This window comes from Pelophylax lessonae, assembly GCF_965119305.1.
Source record: "Pelophylax lessonae genome assembly, chromosome: 9".
NCBI classification, from domain to species: domain Eukaryota; kingdom Metazoa; phylum Chordata; class Amphibia; order Anura; family Ranidae; genus Pelophylax; species Pelophylax lessonae.
Genome location: NC_138776.1, coordinates 56,910,776 through 56,933,636, shown reverse-complemented (window position 1 = coordinate 56,933,636; position 22,861 = coordinate 56,910,776). Strand labels below are relative to the sequence as shown.

The window sequence follows — 22,861 nt, the reverse complement described above, 5'->3', positions numbered from 1 at the left end:
CACTATACTGACCTACCTGAGCCCTACACTGGCCTACCTACCACCTACACTTATCCATCTGACCCCTACACTGACCTACCTGACTCCTACACTGACCTACCTTACCCCTACACTGACCACTACACTGACCTAGCTGACCACTACACTAACCTACTTGACCCCTACACTGACCTACCTGACCCCTACACTGGCCTACCTGACTGCTACACTGGCCTACCTGACTCATACACTGACCTACCTGACCACTACACTAACCAACTTGACCCCTACAATGACCTACTTGAACCCTAAACTGACCTAGCTGATTCCTACACTGACCTACCTGACCCCTACACTGACCTACCTACACTGCCCTATCTGACACCTACACTGACCTACCTAACCACTACACTGACGTACCTGCCCCCTACACTGACATACCAGAACCCTACACTAAACTACCTGACCATTACACTGACCTACCTACACTGACCTACCTGACCCCTAAACTGACCTACCTGAACCCTACACTAAACTACCTGATCACTACACTGACCTACCTCACCCCTACACTAACCTACCTGGCCACTACACTAACCACTACACTAACCTACCTGACCATTGCACTGACCTGCCTGACACCTACACTGACCTACCTGCCACCTACACTAACCTACCTGACTCCTGCATTGACCTAACTGACCACTACACTGACCTACCTAACTACTTCACTAACCTACCTGACACCTACCTGACCACTACACTAACCTACCTGACCCCTACACTGACCTACTTGACCCCTACACTGACCTACCTGACCCCCTACACTATAGTACCTACCTGACACCTACATTGACCTACCTGAACACTACACTGACCTACCTGACTCCTACACTAACCTAACTGACTCCAAAACGGACCAACCTGACCACTTCACTAACCTACTTGACCCCTACACTGACCTAACTGACCCCTACACTAACCTACCTGTCACCTACAATGACCTACCTGACCACTACACTGATCTACCTGTCCACTACACTAACCTACACTGACCTACCTGACCCCTACACTGACCTACCTTACGCACCTACTTCCTGCACTACTCACGCCCCCCCATCCCCTACACACAGTCTGATGTAGATGGTGGATCAATCTTTCTCCTTACCTCTCCATGGCCTCATCGTCCATTTGATCAGAGCTCTCCCCAGCACTGGGCAGGCAGTATTGTAGGAGTCCCCACCATCCAGCCGCTCTTTGGTATCCCTGCCGCCTGGAGGTCAGTTAGCAACCACTGTACCTCTCCCATGGCCATGATCTGCTCCGAGCACCGCCCCTCCCCTTCACTGTTTCACACTCCCCACCAGAGGGACAGGCTGGACCAAAGGAACCCCAGGGCGGGGGGAGCTGAAACAGGGTTCCGCTGAGAGGAATGCCTTAATGCCTCACTGAAGGTGTAGGGGTCCGGGGGAGGCAACAAGCTTCAGCACAAACCCTCAGGACATCAAGGGAATAATTTTGTGCCCCCTAACTAAATTTTGCGGCCAGGGCAAGATGAACGCCCCCCCCCCGCGCGCTACGCCACTGAGTGGTTGTGAACCTCAGACATGAAATATTAACAAAGCATATACCTCTATAGTGTGTACTTGGGTCAATTAAGAGCACATTAGGAGAAAAATATGTGTCATTTATGTCTTTTGCTTTATTCCTCTGCTATTTGCATGACTCATTTCTGATATGCTTGACACCAAGAGAAAGAAGGTGACAGGGGAGAGAGCTCCAGCACACAGCCTGCGATTGACAGCCTCAGCTCTGTTCCTGTGTGTTGGGTGTAATATGGTATGTCCCTTCTCTCCAATTAGCTTTCAGAACTCTCCTCACTGAGCTCTGTAGTGTGTAATGTCAGCTCCTCATCCCCTTTTTTTCCTGACAGCTCAGACATGCTTTTTAAATTCTGTACTTTACACGGATGCAGAGAAGAGCATACTGCAGATAAACAGGTACAACTTATGTAGGAGGATTTATTCCATCTTTGTGTATCACCTGAGGCTAGTAACCTCTGTGGGTATATAGAAGGTTTTACAACCTTTTACAGTACAAGTCCAACTAAAGTCACAAAAATAGAAATCCTAACCCCTAAAAGAAGGGCTACATCTGTAATGACCAATGTAAAGATCCTTCTCAGGATTAGTGCAGTCTTTACCTTCCCTTCAGCAGCGGTTATAAGGGGTCCCTGAGGAGTTCTAGGAGGAGCTCAAAAGGGAACTTAGTTCCTCTGAGGGCCAACCTTAACTAACTGGAAAAATGCTACAACCTTTTTAGAGACCAAATAACTTCTAATTTAACATATAAATGAGATGAGGAGACATCTGAGGGTTTTATTGATACAATATAATGAAGGGTTACCAGCCATACTTACGGGAATAGCTCTGCACAGCTCCAGTGTTTAGGTAAAATGTTTGGTTGACTAATGAGACTCCAGAATATTTATCAGCATAATGTCCCATCATTGGACACCCAATTTTGGGGCATGGAAACCCAGAACCCTGAGGAAGGGAGAAAAAAGGAAGAAGGAAAGAAAGAAAACATATAAGGAAAAACAGAGGAGAAGGGAGGAGAGGAGAGATTGGGTTACATCCAACAATTAAATTGGGTTATTTTGGAATTCTGTATTTTTCAATACATTATATAGGAACCCTAGACAAATACAATCTGAAAGACACAAATGGAAATTTTATGACTGATGGAGGATATAAAAAAAAAAAAAACTAAACTGATGAGGGCTGTATGTGAAAATATATTTAAATTACATTCTAATGAATCCACTTTTTCTATCTTCTTTAAGGTAGCAAACTCTTTTGCGGTTCCTTGCCTGGTTGTGTGCTGTTGATAATCTGCTGCTCAAACCTCCTTAAAATGTGTGTGTGTGATGGGTGTCAGTTTTGGCGGGGTCCCGTGGAGCTCAGCTTACCTTAGAGAGGTTGGGAAACCCCTGTCTCAGCTCCCCAGGCCTCTCCTCTGTGTAAGTCACCCTGTGTCTATTAGGGGCACAGGGTGACAGAGAAAATGATGGACACTGAGACTATGGTTTGGATTATGCCAAATGGGACAGTAATATTTATTAACAATATCTCTCAAGAAATATTTGAAGACAATTCCTGGTTTGTTTCATTCTGACCTATTCATATTTGTTGAAAGAGCTGGTCACATTCATCTCTGTTTCATGTACCCCAATGTAGGAGCTGGACAGTCTGTTGCTGGTGGTCTCCTGCTATTGTCTGTTTACAGTATTAATGTATTTTTCTGCTAAACTTGTCTGTCCCATGGTTAATTGTTATTTTGTATCACCTATTGTTTGCCTGCCAGCATTCTGTACACTCCACCTAGGCTGGTTTAGGTACTGAGTTAATTATCATGTTAATTTTATTTATGTATACAGTTGCGTTTGCATATGATAATGTGTTCAGTTTCACCTTGTTGTGTAGTATAAATTCTCTGTGAGTTTTCAAATAAAGAGTTCTAGTTTTGCAACTGAGCTAGTCTCATCTAGTTCTTGGTTACAATATGCGGCTATGATATCTGATATCTATGTTCAGACTTGAAGTGGTATACTGACGGAAGCACTTAAGCGGAGTGTGGGACGCTTCTGTCACAGTGTGGTTTCAACCATATACTTGATCAGTCTCAGTGTCATCATAAAATACCCTCTAGATGTGCAGCACCGTAAATATGGATGTGACTATAGGAAACTGGGTTATACTGTATATAGTAATATATGGTATAGCATATTAAATTGTATATATTATAGAAAGATACTGCAGGAGCTGTTTGTAACTCAAACTCAGGCTGCATAGCTCCTAAAAAAGGCAGAGAAGCAATTACAGGAGCAGGGCAGAGGAGAAGGCAGCGCATTTTCTGAATGGGGGAGAGGATCCTGTCATTCATTAGTTTCTCCCCCATTCAGAATTTTGTATTATGTGAAAACAAAGCAAGGACTTTTATGAATGCAAGACAGAACAAGAAGGGATGGGTGATCATCATTTTTCAATGCATTGCACTGTTAGAAGATTTGTCATCACTGGAGAGAGGATTTCTAGAATAAGCAAACAGTAGGACATGGGATACACTTCATAATAGGTAAGCAATGTTAGGATAGAATAAATCTTACTGCTAAAAATTCCTCATATGACTGACTCTGGTAACCGATAAACCCATCGGGATGCAGGATGCTTTCTCTATAATACTTCAAGCTTCGCATATGGCTACAGCTGACAATATCTGCGAACACAGAGGACAACAGGAAAACAATCAAGGTTTAGGGCATAGGTGTCCAACCTTTTGGCTTCTCTGGGCCACATTGAGTGTAGAGAAATTTTCTCGGGCCGCATATAAAATATATATTACAGTTAAGGTATATGAGTAATAAAATGCCGCCGCGCTCTTCCTGCACCGCTGCGCTCCCTGCACTAATTTAACACAACTAGAGGATGATCAAATGAAATGGAATCAGTATACAGAGGTTGACTTCTTCTGGGAGATATTAAAGGAACACTCTAACCACCATGACCACTTCAGTGATTTGAAGTTGTCATGGTGGTAGGAGTCAGAAACATTGCACATGCTCGCCTCCCCCCCCCCCCTCCCTCCAAGGCAGCCTCTGCCTACCAATAGTTGGAAGCTGCTGTGGCCGTGCCCCCGACCCGACTTTCTTGCTCCCCAGCAAAAAATAAATTGTCAGGGGGCAGTGGGCCGCATGCGGCCCTCGGGCCGCAGGTTGGACATGCCTGGTTTAGGGATTGCTTCATATCCAGAAATCATCCACAAGTCAGAAAAAAAAGACATTTTCAAAAAGGGTATAAGTGTGGAGACGGTGATCTAAAGAAGACGTCTATCACTGCATGTTATATACAATACTCAATCAGCTGTATGCGAGAGTTACTGCTAATTGATACATGGACAAAAACTTTATTAAGAAATGCAAAAAAAGAGCTTCAGGGTTACAAGAGATTATACAAACAGTTTTGGTACTATTCAAAAATATTCACCCCATGCCAGTTTAATAAGTCATACAATTTGTGCACCCATAAAATATACAAAAATGCAGTTCACAAATTTTCATCCAGGTAATGAAGATATTTTGGGTGTGGAAGGGTTAGGAACTCTGTCAAGTGTCTGTGTTCCCATTAGGGAGATTCTCTTTTCTTTGTGCTGGTGACCATTAACACTGGGACAGGAAGTGATGGGAAAACCAAAATGTTTGAGTTGCCACCATAGAAAGGGGTGAGGGGAAATCTTCCAATGGGCATATCTGTTGAAAACTCTCTAAGATGGGAAGATCCCTTACTTTGGAAAGATTTTCCCTAATTCGTTCTGCACAAGGAAAGGATGTGTCGGGAAACAATAACACAGTTTTTTGTAGGCTATTGTGACCTGGTCATTGCCATTGCACCCTGGCTCCATGCTTCAGGGGGCCTGTGTGGCCCCCCTGTGCACCTGGATAGGAGGGTATTGGGGGCAACAGGATGTAGAGGAACCAATCACTCCATGTACCTGCTGAATGCCCGCTTCTTCCCCTCTCCCTCACACAGAAATTCAGCCGCTGCAGGAGAGCAGTTGAGGGCATCGGTTCTTCTACATGCCGGTCCCTCCGCCTCCCTATCCCTGTCCAATAAATAGGAAAACAGAAAAGAGCCTCTAAGTGTAATATTTATTTAGTACAGGGTAGCAGCAAAAGCAATTAAAACTCACAAGAAGGAGATGAAATTAAGGTTCATCAGTGGAAGTAAATGTCCCGATGAAATAGATCCAAGTCTGCAACAACCAACGGTGTGACAGGAATAGATGCCAGCTAAGGCATTATACGTAAACATAAAAAACATATGTAGATAAAGTTAAATACACCAAATAATGTATGGATATATAAATACGTAGGTGACATTTATTTATCTTCCAATTTATTTATGTACTCATACATTAATAACTAAAAAAAGGGTCCCGCAATGGGAGTAAAAGGCTCCGGGATCAGTGGGAAGAGCCTTGGTCGGGGCCAGGGTGTCCTTTCATGGTTTCTTGCACCGGGGCCCTGAATGTTATAATTATGCCTCTGGGACCACATATGAGGCCCCTTTTAGCAAGAAAATTTACACCACTGATCTATGAAGTGTCTATTGAGTGGGAAAAGGAACTGAATACAGGGGAGAGACAATATCCATTCAGGAGAAACAGAGGGCTCTTCATTTCAAGTTTACCTATTCTGCATTTAGGTGATCTATATTTTTATGAAGTGTAAATTTTCATGAGAAAATCAGTGTGAAATAAAATAATCAAAGCATCTTAGTGAATTGACCATCAGACACAAGCACATTCACAGACAGTTGTATGGGGGGCATTTTTCAATTAAATCACACAGAATGGCAATGCTATACTGGGGCAGTGAGATTATTAGACAGATTTATTATAAGATTGCAGTTTAACTCATAATTAGTGTTGAGCGAACACGGACTGTATTATTCGTGTTCGTACCGAATAATTGGATTTTTTGTACCCGAACACGGACACGGACACTTTACTGTATGTTCGGGTAAAAATCCGTGTTCGGTCGTTTTATTTCCGGGTTTTGCATGCTTTGGCGCTCTTTTCATGGCGGGCTTTCAACAGCCAATCAACAATCGTTTAACTGGTGTGCCTTAAGCCATCCCAGCCATGCCTGCAAATGTCTCAGTAGCTGTGATTGGCCGTCTGAAGCATGTGACCAAGTCTTTATAAGTTCGAGGCAGCCGCAGCGGCGTCATTATGCTGCTTAGATTCAGGGACAGAGCACACATCAACGTGCTGGCTGCTGATTAGGGAAAGATAGGCAGGAAAAAACCATTTGTGTCCGGATAGAATTGAGGGACAGGTCGGAGTGTTTAGGCAGGGCGAGTTGTAGGCATTTTAGGGATAGAGTCTGCTGAATTATAGGGTCAGTGTCTTCTACAAACTACAATCGATATTGCTGTGTGGGGGGTGGGGTCTGCACTCAATCCTGATCTACGATCTCTTCTCAATCCTGTTAGGGACAGAGTCTGCTGAATTTTAGGGAAACTGTGTTCTACAAACTACAATCGATATTGCTGTGTGGTGTGGGATTGGAGATAGGCAGGTGTCAGTGATCCACATCCATTTTTCTGTGTGTGAGCTGCAGTGAACACAATCTTTTTGGGCTGCAGTGAACACAATCTTTTTGGGCTGCAGTGAACACAATCTTTTTGGGCTGCAGTGAACACAATCTTTTTGGGCTGCAGTGAACACAATCTTTTTGGGGTGCAGTGAACAAAATCTTTTTGGGGTGCAGTGAACAAAATCTTTTTGGGGTGCAGTGAACACAATCCTTTTTGGTGTGCAGTGAACACAATCTTTGTGGGGTGCAGTGAACAAAATCCTTTGTGGGGTGCAGTGAACACAATCTTTTTGGGGTTCAGTGAACAAAATCCTTTTTGGGGTGCAGTGAACAACATCCTTTTTGGGGTGCAGTGAACACAATCTTTTTGGGGTGCAGTGAACAAAATCCTTTGTGGGGTGCAGTGAACACAATCTTTTTGGGGTGCAGTGAACACAATCTTTTTGGGGTGGAGTGAACAACATCCTTTTTGGGGTGCAGTGAACAAAATCCTTTTTGGGGTGCAGTGAACAAAATCATTTTTGGGGTGCAGTGAACACAATCTTTTTGGGGTGCAGTGAACACAATCTTTGTGGGGTGCAGTGAACACAATCTTTTTGGGGTGGAGTGAACAACATCCTTTTTGGGGTGCAGTGAACAACATCCTTTTTGGGGTGCAGTGAACACAATCTTTTTGGGGTGCAGTGAACACAATCTTTGTGGGGTACAGTGAACAGAATCTTTGTGGGGTGCAGTGAACACAATCTTTGGGGGGTACAGTGAACACAATCTTTGTGAGGTGCAGTGAACACAATCTTTGTGGGGTGCAGTGAACACAATCATTGTGGGGTGCAGTGAACTCAATCTTTGTGGGGTACAGTGAACACAATCTCATACTTCTGAAGGTTTGAGGGTGCTGCCTGTTCCATACTCCCCCTACTCCTCATCTAGCCTTTTAGGGGTACAAACAATAGTAATTGGGGCCTAGTGTGGTTGTGTACGTGTGATATACATACACTTTTTTGGGATCATATTTTCTATTCCGCTATTTAATCAAAAACCTTTGGGGATCAGTTAAATTGGGGGATAGTCTGTGTTGGTACGTGTGAGAGAGATCCACCTTTCCAAGTTGTTGGGGTTCATCTCATACTTCTGAAGGTTTGAGGGTGCTGCCTGTTCCATACTCCCCCTACTCCTAGCCTTTTAGGGGTACAAACAATAGTAATTGGGGCCTAGTGTGGTTGTGTACGTGTGATATACATACACTTTTTTGGGATCATATTTTCTATTCCGCTATTTAATCAAAAACCTTTGGGGATCAGTTAAATTGGGGGATAGTCTGTGTTGGTACGTGTGAGAGAGATCCACCTTTCCAAGTTGTTGGGGTTCATCTCATACTTCTGAAGGTTTGAGGGTGCTGCCTGTTCCATACTCCCCCTACTCCTAGCCTTTTAGGGGTACAAACAATAGTAATTGGGGCCTAGTGTGGTTGTGTACGTGTGATATACATACACTTTTTTGGGATCATATTTTCTATTCCGCTATTTAATCAAAAACCTTTGGGGATCAGTTAAATTGGGGGATAGTCTGTGTTGGTACGTGTGAGAGAGATCCACCTTTCCAAGTTGTTGGGGTTCATCTCATACTTCTGAAGGTTTGAGGGTGCTGCCTGTTCCATACTCCCCCTACTCCTAGCCTTTTAGGGGTACAAACAATAGTAATTGGGGCCTAGTGTGGTTGTGTACGTGTGATATACATACACTTTTTTGGGATCATATTTTCTATTCCGCTATTTAATCAAAAACCTTTGGGGATCAGTTAAATTGGGGGATAGTCTGTGTTGGTACGTGTGAGAGAGATCCACCTTTCCAAGTTGTTGGGGTTCATCTCATACTTCTGAAGGTTTGAGGGTGCTGCCTGTTCCATACTCCCCCTACTCCTAGCCTTTTAGGGGTACAAACAATAGTAATTGGGGCCTAGTGTGGTTGTGTACGTGTGATATACATACACTTTTTTGGGATCATATTTTCTATTCCGCTATTTAATCAAAAACCTTTGGGGATCAGTTAAATTGGGGGATAGTCTGTGTTGGTACGTGTGAGAGAGATCCACCTTTCCAAGTTGTTGGGGTTCATCTCATACTTCTGAAGGTTTGAGGGTGCTGCCTGTTCCATACTCCCCCTACTCCTAGCCTTTTAGGGGTACAAACAATAGTAATTGGGGCCTAGTGTGGTTGTGTACGTGTGATATACATACACTTTTTTGGGATCATATTTTCTATTCCGCTATTTAATCAAAAACCTTTGGGGATCAGTTAAATTGGGGGATAGTCTGTGTTGGTACGTGTGAGAGAGATCCACCTTTCCAAGTTGTTGGGGTTCATCTCATACTTCTGAAGGTTTGAGGGTGCTGCCTGTTCCATACTCCCCCTACTCCTAGCCTTTTAGGGGTACAAACAATAGTAATTGGGGCCTAGTGTGGTTGTGTACGTGTGATATACATACACTTTTTTGGGATCATATTTTCTATTCCGCTATTTAATCAAAAACCTTTGGGGATCAGTTAAATTGGGGGATAGTCTGTGTTGGTACGTGTGAGAGAGATCCACCTTTCCAAGTTGTTGGGGTTCATCTCATACTTCTGAAGGTTTGAGGGTGCTGCCTGTTCCATACTCCCCCTACTCCTAGCCTTTTAGGGGTACAAACAATAGTAATTGGGGCCTAGTGTGGTTGTGTACGTGTGATATACATACACTTTTTTGGGATCATATTTTCTATTCCGCTATTTAATCAAAAACCTTTGGGGATCAGTTAAATTGGGGGATAGTCTGTGTTGGTACGTGTGAGAGAGATCCACCTTTCCAAGTTGTTGGGGTTCATCTCATACTTCTGAAGGTTTGAGGGTGCTGCCTGTTCCATACTCCCCCTACTCCTAGCCTTTTAGGGGTACAAACAATAGTAATTGGGGCCTAGTGTGGTTGTGTACGTGTGATATACATACACTTTTTTGGGATCATATTTTCTATTCCGCTATTTAATCAAAAACCTTTGGGGATCAGTTAAATTGGGGGATAGTCTGTGTTGGTACGTGTGAGAGAGATCCACCTTTCCAAGTTGTTGGGGTTCATCTCATACTTCTGAAGGTTTGAGGGTGCTGCCTGTTCCATACTCCCCCTACTCCTAGCCTTTTAGGGGTACAAACAATAGTAATTGGGGCCTAGTGTGGTTGTGTACGTGTGATATACATACACTTTTTTGGGATCATATTTTCTATTCCGCTATTTAATCAAAAACCTTTGGGGATCAGTTAAATTGGGGGATAGTCTGTGTTGGTACGTGTGAGAGAGATCCACCTTTCCAAGTTGTTGGGGTTCATCTCATACTTCTGAAGGTTTGAGGGTGCTGCCTGTTCCATACTCCCCCTACTCCTCATCTAGCCTTTTAGGGGTACAAACAATAGTAATTGGGGCCTAGTGTGGTTGTGTACGTGCGAGATACATACACTTTTTTTGATCATATTTCCTATTCCGCTATTCAATAAAAACCTTTGAGGATCAATTGAATTGCGGGATAGTCTGTGTCGGTACGTGTGAGAGAGATCCACCTTTCCAAGTTGTTGGGGTTCATCTCATACTTCTGAAGGTTTGAGGGTGCTGCCTGTTCCATACTCCCCCTACTCCTCATCTAGCCTTTTAGGGGTACAAACAATAGTAATTGGGGCCTAGTGTGGTTGTGTACGTGTGATATACATACACTTTTTTTGGATCATATTTTCTATTCCGCTATTTAATCAAAAACCTTTGGGGATCAGTTAAATTGGGGGATAGTCTGTGTTGGTACGTGTGAGAGAGATCCACCTTTCCAAGTTGTTGGGGTTCATCTCATACTTCTGAAGGTTTGAGGGTGCTGCCTGTTCCATACCCCCCCTACTCCTCATCTAGCCTTTTAGGGGTACAAACAATAGTAATTGGGGCCTAGTGTGGTTGTGTACGTGCGAGATACATACACTTTTTTTGATCATATTTCCTATTCCGCTATTCAATAAAAACCTTTGAGGATCAATTGAATTGCGGGATAGTCTGTGTCGGTACGTGTGAGAGAGATCCACCTTTCCAAGTTGTTGGGGTTCATCTCATACTTCTGAAGGTTTGAGGGTGCTGCCTGTTCCATACTCCCCCTACTCCTCATCTAGCCTTTTAGGGGTACAAACAATAGTAATTGGGGCCTAGTGTGGTTGTGTACGTGCGAGATACATACACTTTTTTTGATCATATTTCCTATTCCGCTATTCAATAAAAACCTTTGAGGATCAATTGAATTGCGGGATAGTCTGTGTCGGTACGTGTGAGAGAGATCCACCTTTCCAAGTTGTTGGGGTTCATCTCATACTTCTGAAGGTTTGAGGGTGCTGCCTGTTCCATACTCCCCCTACTCCTCATCTAGCCTTTTAGGGGTACAAACAATAGTAATTGGGGCCTAGTGTGGTTGTGTACGTGTGATATACATACACTTTTTTTGGATCATATTTTCTATTCCGCTATTCAATAAAAACCTTTCTAGGGCAAGATCTTAAATTACAGAAATATGAGGAGACCGTCAAATAAGGGCCGTGGCCTGGGTCGTGGTGCTGCTGGTAGAGCTCCTGTTGCAAGGAGAGGACATGGTCGATCTGTGCCAGCTACACGCACAAGTGAAACACCTTCCTCAAGTGTGAGTAGGCGACAGAACCTGCATCAGTATTTGGTAGGGCATCAAACGCCCCTAGAAGTGATGAGGCCAGAACAAGTTGAGGCGATAGTAGATTGGTTTGCTGCTGACAGTGCCTCCAGTTCCTTCACATTGTCTCCCACCCAGTCTACTGCAGAAAGGTCAGAGTTGGCACCTGCAGCCAATGTCCAACCGTCTTTCACCTCACCCCCTTGCAAATCAGGCCAGCAGTCTGAGCCCCAAGCCATACAGCAGTCTCTTATTCTTTTTGAGGACTCTGTCAGCAGGGTTTCCCAGGGCCATCCACCTAGCCCTGCCCCAGAAGTGGAAGAGATTGAGTGCAGCGATGCCCAACCACTTATTTCTCAAGATGAGTACATGCAAGGATCATCGCAGCACGTCTCCGATGATGACGAAACGCAGGTGCCAACTGCTGCGGCGTTCAGCATTGTGGAGACCGACAAGGAGGGCAGGGGTGAAGACTGGGTGGAAGATGATGTGGAGGACGATGAGGTCCTCGACCCCACATGGAATGAACGTCATGCAGGTGACCTGAGTAGTTTGGAGGAAGAGGCGGTGGTCGCACAGAGCCACCAGCACAGCAGAAGAGGGAGCAGGGTGCAGAAGCGGAGCGGCCGTGCCCTAGACACTACGCCCGCTACTGCCCAACGCAGCAAGGGAACGAGCGCACCAAAGTCAGCTCAAAGGAGTTCTCTAGCGTGGAAGTTCTTTAGAAAATGTGCTGATGACAGGACACGAGTGGTTTGCACCCTGTGCAATCAGAGCTTGAAGCGAGGCATGAACCTTCTCAACCTGAGCACAACCTGCATGATCAGGCATCTAAGTGCAAAGCACGAGCTGCAGTGGAGTACACACCTTCAAAACCAAGAAACGTCTCTGGCTCATCCTGCTTCCTCTTCTGCTGCAGTCTCGGCCGCTCCAGCCACATCTGTAGTGATACCGGCACCTGCCACCCCGCAAACAGACGATCTGTCAGCAACACCACCACCTGGGTCACCAACAACCATCTCCACAATGTCCCGTGGAAGCGTTCAGCTTTCCATCTCCCAAACACTTGAGAGGAAGAGGAAGTACCCCCCTACCCACCCGCGATCCCTGGCCCTGAATGCCAGCATTTCAAAATTATTGGCCTTTGAAATGCTGTCATTCCGTCTGGTGGAGACGCACAGTTTTAAAAACCTTATGTCGGTGGCTGTCCCACAGTACGTCGTGCCCAGCCGCCACTACTTTTCCAGGCAAGCCATCCCTTCCCTGCACAACCAAGTGGGGGAAAATATCAGGTGTGCACTGCGCAACGCCATCTGTGCCAAGGTCCACCTAACTACGGATACGTGGACCAGTAAGCACGGTCAGGGGCGTTATATCTCCCTAACGGCACACTGGGTAAATGCAGTGGCGGATGGGCCTGAGGCGGATAGCAATTTGGCGCATGTCCTTCCACCACCGAGGATTGCAGGGCGCTTCAGTTTGCCTCCTGTTCGTAACTCCTCCTACTCCGCTTCCTCATCCTCTACCGCCTCCTCATCCGGACAGCGTAACACCTTCACCACCAACTTCAGCACGGCCAGGGGTAAACGACAGCAGGCAGTTTTACAACTTGCCTGTTTGGGGGACAAACCACACACCGCGCAGGAGTTGTGGAGGAGCATGGAACAGCAGACAAATGAGTGGTTGCTGCCAGCGAGCCTCAAGCCCGGCCTGGTGGTGTGTGATAACGGGCGAAATCTCATAGCAGCTCTGGGCCTAGCCGGTTTGACGCACATCCCTTGCCTGGCGCATGTGCTGAATTTGGTGGTGCAGAGGTTCCTTAAAAACTACCCCGATATGTCAGAGCTGCTGCAGAAAGTGCGGGCCGTTTGTGCGCACTTTCGGCGTTCTCACCCTGCTGCTGCTCGCCTGGCAGCGCTGCAGCGTAACTTCGGCCTTCCCGCTCACCGCCTCATATGTGACGTGCCCACAAGGTGGAACTCCACCTTGCACATGCTGGAAAGACTGTGCGAGCAGCAGCAGGCCATAGTGGAGTTTCAGCTGCAGCACGCACGCGTGAGTCGCTCTGCGGAACAGCACCACTTCACCACCAATAACTGGGCCTCCATGCGAGACCTGTGTGCCTTGTTGCGCTGTTTTGAGTACTTCACCAACATGGCCAGTGGCAATGACGCCGTTCTCAGCTTAACTATCCCACTTCTATGCCTCCTTGAAAAAACAATTCGGGCGATGATGGAAGAGGATGTGGCACAGGATGAGGAGGAGGAGGAGGATGAAGAGGTAACATTTCCAAGGCTTTCAGGGCAGTCATTCGCAAGGGGCTCCGAGGGTGGGTTCCTGCACACGCAAACGCCAGGGACGCAATTGTCCAGCAGGGGCACAGTTCTGGAGGATGAGGAGGATGAGGAGGAGGAGGAGCTGGAGGAGGAGATGGAACCATGTTCACAGCAGGGTGGCACCCAGGCCAGCTCATGGCCATCACTGGTGCGTGGCTGGGGGGATACAGAGGACACGGACGATACACCTCCCACAGAGGACAGCCTTTCGTCGCCTCTGGGCAGCCTGGCACACATGAGCGATTACATGCTGCAGTGTCTCCACAACGACCGCCGAGTTGCCCACATTCTAACTTGTGCTGATTACTGGGTGGCCACGCTGCTGGATCCCCGTTACAAGGACAACGTACCGTCCTTAATTCACTCACTGGAGCGCGATCGCAAGATGCGCGAGTACAAGCGCACGCTGGTAGACGCCATGCTGCTGGCATTCCCATCTGACAGCGGGGCCACAGTGGAAGCACAAGGCAGAGGAGGAGGAGGAGGAGGTCGCCAACGCAACCAGGGCACCGCCAGCACCTCAGAAGGCAGGGTTAGCATGGCCGAAATGTGGAAAAGCTTTGTCAGCACGCCACAACAAACAGCAGCACCAGCAGCTCAGATGGAACGTCTTAGCAGGAGGCAGCATTTTACCAACATGGTGGAGCAGTATGTGTGCACACGCCTACATGTAGTGAATGACGGGTCTGCCCCCTTCAACTTCTGGGTCTCCAAATTGGGCACATGGCCTGAGCTTGCCCTTTACGCCTTGGAGGTGCTGGCGTGCCCTGCAGCCAGTGTATTATCTGAACGGGTATTTAGCACGGCTGGGGGCGTTATAACAGACAAGCGCAGCCGCCTGTCCAGAGACAATGTGGACAAGCTCACGTTCATTAAAATGAACCAGGCATGGATCCCACGGGACTTTTCCGTACCTTATGCAGAATAGCAATGGATACCGACCTTACCCACCCATTGTTCCATTTTTGCTCTTTCTCACTCTTTTGGGGTGTACCCTCATTTAAAATTTTTGAAAAGAAGCAGTGTTGGCTACCTCGTCCTCCTCCTCAGGGCCAGATTAATGTAGGGGCTATTGGAGCTGCAGCTCCAGGCCCCTACCTTTTATATAGGCCCCGGGTTGGCCATATTCACTGTTACCGCTCTTCTGTCACTTGTAAACACAGAAGTCTGGCTTCTATGCTCGCTTCCCCAGGCAGCACCCTCAGAACCTCCCCACACAGCGTGAAGGCCGGACAAGGAGGGACAGTTGGCGATGCATGGATGTGTTTATGGGCTTCAGAGACAGCATCCCATGTTGAATTAGGCATGCATGGCTGCACCCTTCCTCCTCTGGGTGCATGGCAAGGCACGGCCCTTAAGGCCCTTCAAAATCCTCAGCACCAAGCCCATGATGCTGTTAATCCGGCCCTGGTCCTCCTCCACCGCCGCTTCCACCTACACCGCCCATAGGTGTGCGCAGCCTATTGCATTAAGGTGTGCACCCCAAAGTTGAAATACACATGCATGTGTTTGCCAGCAGGGAGAGTAATGTATCGGGGCCATGTACCTGTAGGCAAGGAGAAATAGAGCAGAGCAGGTCCCAGGGAGATCTTTCCCATCTCCTCACTGGCAATGCTATGTGCCCTAGGTGATTAGGGTGTGCCCAGGCACACCCAGCACACCCTGTGCGCACGCCTATGTCACCGCCACATCCACCACCACCTCAACCTCCCTCCTACTCCATATGGGCCTCGTCCTTCAGAGATGAAGAAGAACATTGTTTTATTTTTCTGTTTTTTTTTTTTGTTGTTTTAAGTTATTTCCCTATCCACATTTGTTTGCAGAGCACTTGCCATGCTCTTAATTACGTTTTGCTGCCATTTGCAGCACTCTAGCCCTTTCCTTTGGTGTTTTAGAGCCATTTTAGTGCCTTAAAGTTCGGGTCCCCATTGACTTCAATGGGGTTCGGTGTCCGGGAAAAGTTCGGTAAAAGTCCGGGACACGGACCCGGACTTTTTTTTAAAGTTCGGCCGAACCCGTCGAACACGGACATCTAGGTGTTCGCTCAACCCTACTCATAATTCTCTCTTCTGTTCTAAAGTTAAAAATGTGACAAAATTAAACCTGACTTGACCACTCTAAATTGTGCAGAGAGAAGTGGAGCAATGAAATTAGCAGTAGTTTGTGGATTACTCTGCTCAGTGTTATATTAAGCTTCTGGAAGGCCTTGCACATTTGTAAGGTACAGTGCACTGAGAAGCTACTGAGTAAGTACATAAGTACATAAGCAGCTCAGCTATACCGATCCCTTGGGGTGCTTATTATTGGACCATTACACTACCATGTGAGATTGCTTGTAGACCACAAGACCTTGCTAAGGATTTGACTGGAACAAAAAATGAGACCGCTATTTCTGTAACACATCATCTGTAATCAAGTTTAAAGGGGAACTTCACTCCCCACTTATGTTTTTTGTCTTTCTTCTTACCATGATCGCACTGACTGTGGGTTTTGTTTTTTTTTGTGCCTGTAAACGCCTCATCTCCAAATGCCTATGTGTGCATGGACACATAGATTAACATACAGGAGTGTTTAGAGACAGGAAAGAAAACATGCCAAACGCCCCTAGGAGCAGTAGAAAAAACATCCAGTGGGCAAGAGGTCTAATCTGCAATATTTGTACCCCTAATTTTGTTGCTTATTTGTCTGATGAATATGCTCAATGTACACAGATTGCTCAGTACCTTCCATCACATCATCAAGGTCCCCCTTGAGAATAACATCTTCTTTTCCACATCCTGGCATGCGTTTCCCTCCGTTTGGATAGAAATCCAAGTGACCGACTGTATGGCTGATGCCGTACCCACCAAATCCTAAAATTAGGACATTTATATAATAATATTACATTGCATGCAATGCTATATTCTTCAGGACAAAACTGGGCCCCGGGCAAAGCTCTCTGTACCAAATCTCTATCAGTATTGTAAAACTTTATCTTATCTATATTGTGACAGGTGATTATGAAATGTCACATCTCTGCTGTTTATGAATATTTCTCTAGATTAGATGAGATGTTCTGCTGAAAATGCCAACTCGCCAAAATCTCCAACCATGTCTTTTCCGGTGACTCTCCAGCAGCAATAATAATAATTGGAGATTTCCATGAGTTGCCTGTTTTCACAGAACACCGGCAGCATATACACTACAGTACACAATATAATGAGTGGACATTGTTAGTCCGCCTGCTAGTAACCAACAATATGGCCGCCCCCAAGGCGGCGGCAGCAACTTTTTTTTTCTCCTTACCCAGTGTTCTGTTGAAACTACCAACTTGTCGAAATCTCTAATTATTGCTGCTGGAGAGTCACCGGGAGTGACGTGGTTGGAGATTTTGGTGAGTTGGAGTTTTCAGCAGAATAGGAGCCATAGACATTGAAAGGTATATTTCTGAATCTCCAAGCTACTTGTCAGCCAGTGCAACTGTACACATGCCCAGTGCCAGCAATTTATGCAGTGCTTTATATATATTGTACATTGACATCAGACCCTACCCTCAAGGAGCTTATATTATATTATATATAAGATGCATGCGTAGCTCACATGTATATATACAGTGTAGATGAACAGACACTGGGAATATGGTTTTGATTACTTCAAATGGGACAGTAATATTTGTCCAGTGTCCACAGTATATCTCAAGAAATATATGAAGACTATTCCTGGCCTGTTTGATTTTGAACATGTTTATTGAAAGAGCTAATCACATTGGCCTCTGTTCCATGTTCTTCAATGTCAGGGACGGACAGTCTGTCACTGGTGATCTCTTCCTATTGTCTGTGTATTAAGGTGTGATGTGTTTTCTGTTAAGCCTGTCTGTCCCATTGTTAATTGTTAATGAACTAACATATTGTTTCTTGTCCAGGTGGCTAGAAAATTACTTCAGGTTAATTCGATTTCTGTACACAATTTCATCTGCATATGATAATGTAATCAGACAAGTGACCTGGTGGGGTAACTTGATCAGGAGGGGGATGTCCTCATGCCTGTATATATTCTGTGTGAGACTGTTCAATAAAGGGGAAAGTTCCAAAACATGTACAAGCCAAGTTGTCGGCTAGCCTTGTATAGGGGGCGGCTAAAATATCTGAAATCTATATTCAAGACTTGAGGAAGCGGTATACTGACGGAAACCCACAAACACAGTCTGGGTCACAGTTCTGTTGCATACAGGTACTGGGGCAAATTTAGACAGGAACCAATTATCCTACTAGCATGCCTTTGGAGTTTGGGAAGAAATCAGAGTACCCAGAGGAAACCCACACAAGCAAAGGGGGGACATGCAAACTCCATGCAGGTGGTGTCCTGATTGGGATTGACCTTAGTGCTGCAAGGCTAACATGCTAACCACCAAGCCAAAACTTAAATTAATTTAAATATTGCTTATATACTATTGAAATATTTGTTCTTTAAACTGCACATAATGTCAAATATAATATCTTACCCTAATTAGTTTGTATTAACTCTTTTTTTTACCATTTACATGTAATCATCCTTTATTTATACAGTATAATAATACCAGGGGTACATGACCTATGAAGGAGAAAATAGTGAAAAGTCAAGGTGTCCTAACCTGTTCAGTCACTATTTCCCCCTAGAACCCTCAATACTGGGGGGGGGGGGGGGGACCTTTGCATTCGGTGCTTGCGGTAAGATGCTATGTAGATTTCCCCTGACTTTGTCAATTTGCCCCATATGGGCACTATATGTCTATTAAAGTATGCTGTAAGCAAGCATTTGGCATCTTGCACACTAGAGTAGGGACTGGCCAGAGAGGAAACACTTTGACGCAGTTGGCCAGCTTGAACACATATTGCAATATATGCAAACAAAAAATCACTGGAAAAGTTTGCTAGTAATAGGTCAGGGTGTATAGCAGTATGCAGAGGGTTAATTTAGAATTTTCAGTGTTCACAATGGAAACTGTCCCCAGATTGTGTGCACATTCATAGAAAAAAAAACACAACACAACTTTATACATTTCATCACCACTGTGACCTTCACACGCTAGCACCATGTATAGGGAAAATAATAGCAAGGACTCACCGAGGTTGGCAGTAGTGGAAGAGCTATCAGTGTGAATGACATCAACGAAGAGTGCGTCGGATGGATCTAGTCTGACCTTAGCTGGGGTATCCTGGAAATAGGGCTGAGCCGGGTCCAATCCTGAATCAGATGTCAACAGAATAGGTCAGTACCAATGTTCCTCTAAGGTTGACATTTGATATATGAAAATCAGTTATTTTCATAAAGCATAAAACCTAGCTTGAGAGTTTAGGCAGTGGTCAAGATTATGGGTGAGCTTATAGTTTGGTCTGAAGACAAGTTTGGACCAAACTTAAGCTGTTTAGGCATTTGCATGAACGCTTAAACATTTACCTGTTCAGTGAGAGTGGAACACCATGTGTAATAGCAGTATTGCTATCACTAGTATACTTGACAGCTTCTGGCTGTCAATGGTTTTTAAGGATGTCAGTGGAGTCTGGTGTAAGGGTCCACTTCATATGAGTCCCTTTTTGGTCTGGTATGGATTTTAAGTAGCAGCCCCATGCAACAATAAAAGGATCATGAGGTTACCCTAAAAATTCACAGCAGACTCCTATGAAAGCATGTAGCCTGGCAGGGCAGGGAAAAAAGAAGGAAATGAGTGTCCATCCCAACTCCTCCTGAATTATTTCAGGCTATTCGGCCTCGACATAGGGGGGGGGGGCCTGGCAGTGCATTGCTGTAAGAGCCTCTTCCCTATAACCCTGGCCCAGTGCTTGTGGGAGTCTGTGGCCAATAGGCATATCAGAGTCTAGAATCCCCCCTGTGAATGCGTAAGGGGTACATAGTACTCACATGATGTCCAGGTGATGTCTTTGACTATATATGGCCGTGTACATATGACCATAAACACCATCTGGAAAACCCTGCCCTTTTGTAAATATCAGCTGTCATCTGCCAGACCTGTCATTTGGTGGGTGTGAAACAACAGGACCAGACGTGTTGGAGGTTGGAAGATTTTCTTTAAATGACTTGTCAAAAATTATGTGTATCTTTTATTTAGACTTTACATTTTTTGTGAATGAGCTGGGATACTATGTACCCCTTACTCATTTACATGGGACGTGGAATCTTGGGGCTCCCTTATTATTAAAGGGAGCTTCCAAATTCCATTAAGTTCCTCATCCGTAGAATCCCACAACAACTGGGCCGGGTTGTGGGGAAGAGGCCTTTGTCCTCATCAACATGAAGAACCCTCTCCCATATTAAAGGTATGTTTCCTGGTATGGTTCAGAAGGAATGGAGCACATGCTCCTTCACCCCTTTACTGGCCTGCCAGGCTGTAAACTCAGATAAGGGTCTGGTATGGATTTTTATGTGTACCTCACGCTTTTTTTATGGGGATTTGCCTTAAAAACCATAACCGATCTAATATAATCTTATAGGAGACCCTCATCTGGATAAGAGTTTGATATAAATGAATGAATCCCCAACCACTCTTTTTTACAAAAGAGAACGAAGGACTTGGAGCTGTCATTTTGCCAGCAATTTTAACACTTTTTGTAAACGTAAGTGTTGCTGTAGTAGGTTATATACATCTCAGAGATGCACTAGTACTTCACAGGTAGGATCAGGGCATCCCCAAAGGAAGGTTATTTAAAGAAGTCTTTAAATAACATGTCTTTAACCTCTTCCGGACCGCCCGCCACCTTTTTACAGTGGCAGTGCGGCCCTCCTATGTTGGTCACGTGCCTGCAGCTAGGGGGCGAGCGCGCGACCCTGCCAACACGCTCCCACCCCCACTCGGCAGCAGAGAAGCCGATGCACGGGTCAGGCGGCTCCTATTGCCGCCTGACACCCGCGATCCCCTTCTGCTGAGAGAGAAGAACAGTCTTCATTCCAGGAAGTTTCTTCTTCCTGGAATGATCACAGAGCCCCTGTGATCCTTCTATATTGGATCACAGGTCTCTATGATCATTTCAGAAGCCACGCCCTCTCCCCCATCCACAGTTAGTATTACTCCCCTGGGCTCACATTTAACCCATTGATTATTATTATTATTTTATTATTAAGGATTTCTATAGCGCCAGCAGTTTACGCAGCGCTTTACAATATTAGAGGGAGACAGTACAATTACAATTACAATAAAATACAAGAGGATTAAGAGGGCCCTGCTCAGAAGAGCTTACAATCTAATGGGGTGGGGCAGGTGTTACAAGAGGTTGTAAGAGTAGGGAATGAGCTGATGGCACATTACTTGGCGGTGTGATAGGCTTCCCTGAAGAGATGAGTTTTCAGGGATCGCCTGAAGCAGCTAGAGTAGGAGATAGCCGTACAGGTTGAGGTAGAGCATTCCAGAGGATGGGAGAGGCCCTGGAGAAATCCTGGAGATGAGCATGAGAGGAGGAGACAAGGGAGCTTGAGAGTAGGAAGTCTTGAGAGGAGCGGAGAGGACGGTTTGGGTGATATTTGGAGACAAGATTGGCAATGTAGCTCGGGGCAGAGTTGTGAATGGCTTTGTATTGTATGTTGTGGTTAGTATTTTGAATTTAATTCGCTGGGCAATGGGGAGCCAGTGTAGGGATTGGCAGAGAGGGGAGGCAGACGCTGAGTGGTTGGTAAGGTGGATAAGCCTGGCAGCAGCGTTTATGATAGACTGAAGAGGGGATAGCCTATGAAGTGGTAGGCCTATGAGAAGGGAGTTGCAATAGTCGAGGCAAGAAATAACAAGGGAGTGAATGAGTAGCTTGGTGGTTTCAGTTTTTAAAATGGGGCGAATTTTAGAGATGTTGCGGAGGTGAAGTCTACAAGCTTTTGACAATGATTGGATTTGGGGCTGAAAGGACAGGTCAGAGTCCAGGATTACACCTAGTACCCTGGCATGAGGGGAGGGATTGATGGTTGCATAACTAATTTTGATACAAAAGTCATGGGGGGCACGGGCGGGAGGGAATATTACCAGCTCAGTTTTAGAGAGATTTACTTTGAGGAAGTGGTGCGACATCCATGTTGATATGTCAGTAAGTAAGTTAGAAATGCGAGAGGAGACTGAAGGAGTGAGGTGAGGAGTAGACAGATAGATTTGAGTGTCATCGGCGTATAGATGGTATTGGAAGCCATGGGCAGTTATCAAGTGACCAAGGGAGGCGGTTTAGATAGAGAAGAGGAGGGGTCCAAGAACAGAGCCTTGGGGAACCCCCACAGAAAGGGGCAATGTGGAGGAGAAGGTAGAGTTTTGGGTAAGACTGAAGGAGCGCTGTGATAGGTAGGAGGAGAACCAAGATAGAGCAGAATCTTGGAGGCCAAGGGAACAGAGTTTATTAAGAAGGAGCGGGTGGTCAACAGTATCAAAGGCTGCAGAAAGGTCAAATAATAAAAAATATGGAATAGTGGCCAATGGCCATTGGTTTTAGCAGTTAGTAGATCGTTTGTGAGTTTTAGTAAGGCAGTTTCTGTAGAGTGCTGCGAGCGAAAGCCAGACTGTAAGGGATCAAGAAGGTTATTTTCACTGAGGTAGTCGCTGAGACAATTGTAGACTAAGCGTTCTAGGAATGAAGGATGGTGAGGTAACTGGCGCTGCCAATGGGTATGTGTAACGTGTAAAGTGAACATTTCACAATCAATTACAGTGAATTGTATGCAGAAATTAAGACTGTGAGAAAAAACCTCAT

The 22,861-nt window shown here is 45.5% G+C and overlaps 1 protein-coding gene across 1 annotated transcript in view; it reads right to left on the bottom strand.

Annotated features, from left to right (window-relative positions):
* The window catches only part of LOC309564216 (pancreatic lipase-related protein 2-like), a gene marked incomplete at its 5' end in the record, with an annotated part of 54,956 nt that overhangs the window by 19,719 nt on the left and 12,376 nt on the right, over window positions 1–22,861 (bottom strand). The window contains 4 exons of the mRNA XM_082268843.1: window positions 2,399–2,525; window positions 4,148–4,266; window positions 16,892–17,020; window positions 19,251–19,370. Coding sequence (XP_082124969.1) covers window positions 2,399–2,525; window positions 4,148–4,266; window positions 16,892–17,020; window positions 19,251–19,370 — 495 coding nt within the window. The remainder of the gene's footprint in view (window positions 1–2,398; window positions 2,526–4,147; window positions 4,267–16,891; window positions 17,021–19,250; window positions 19,371–22,861) is intronic.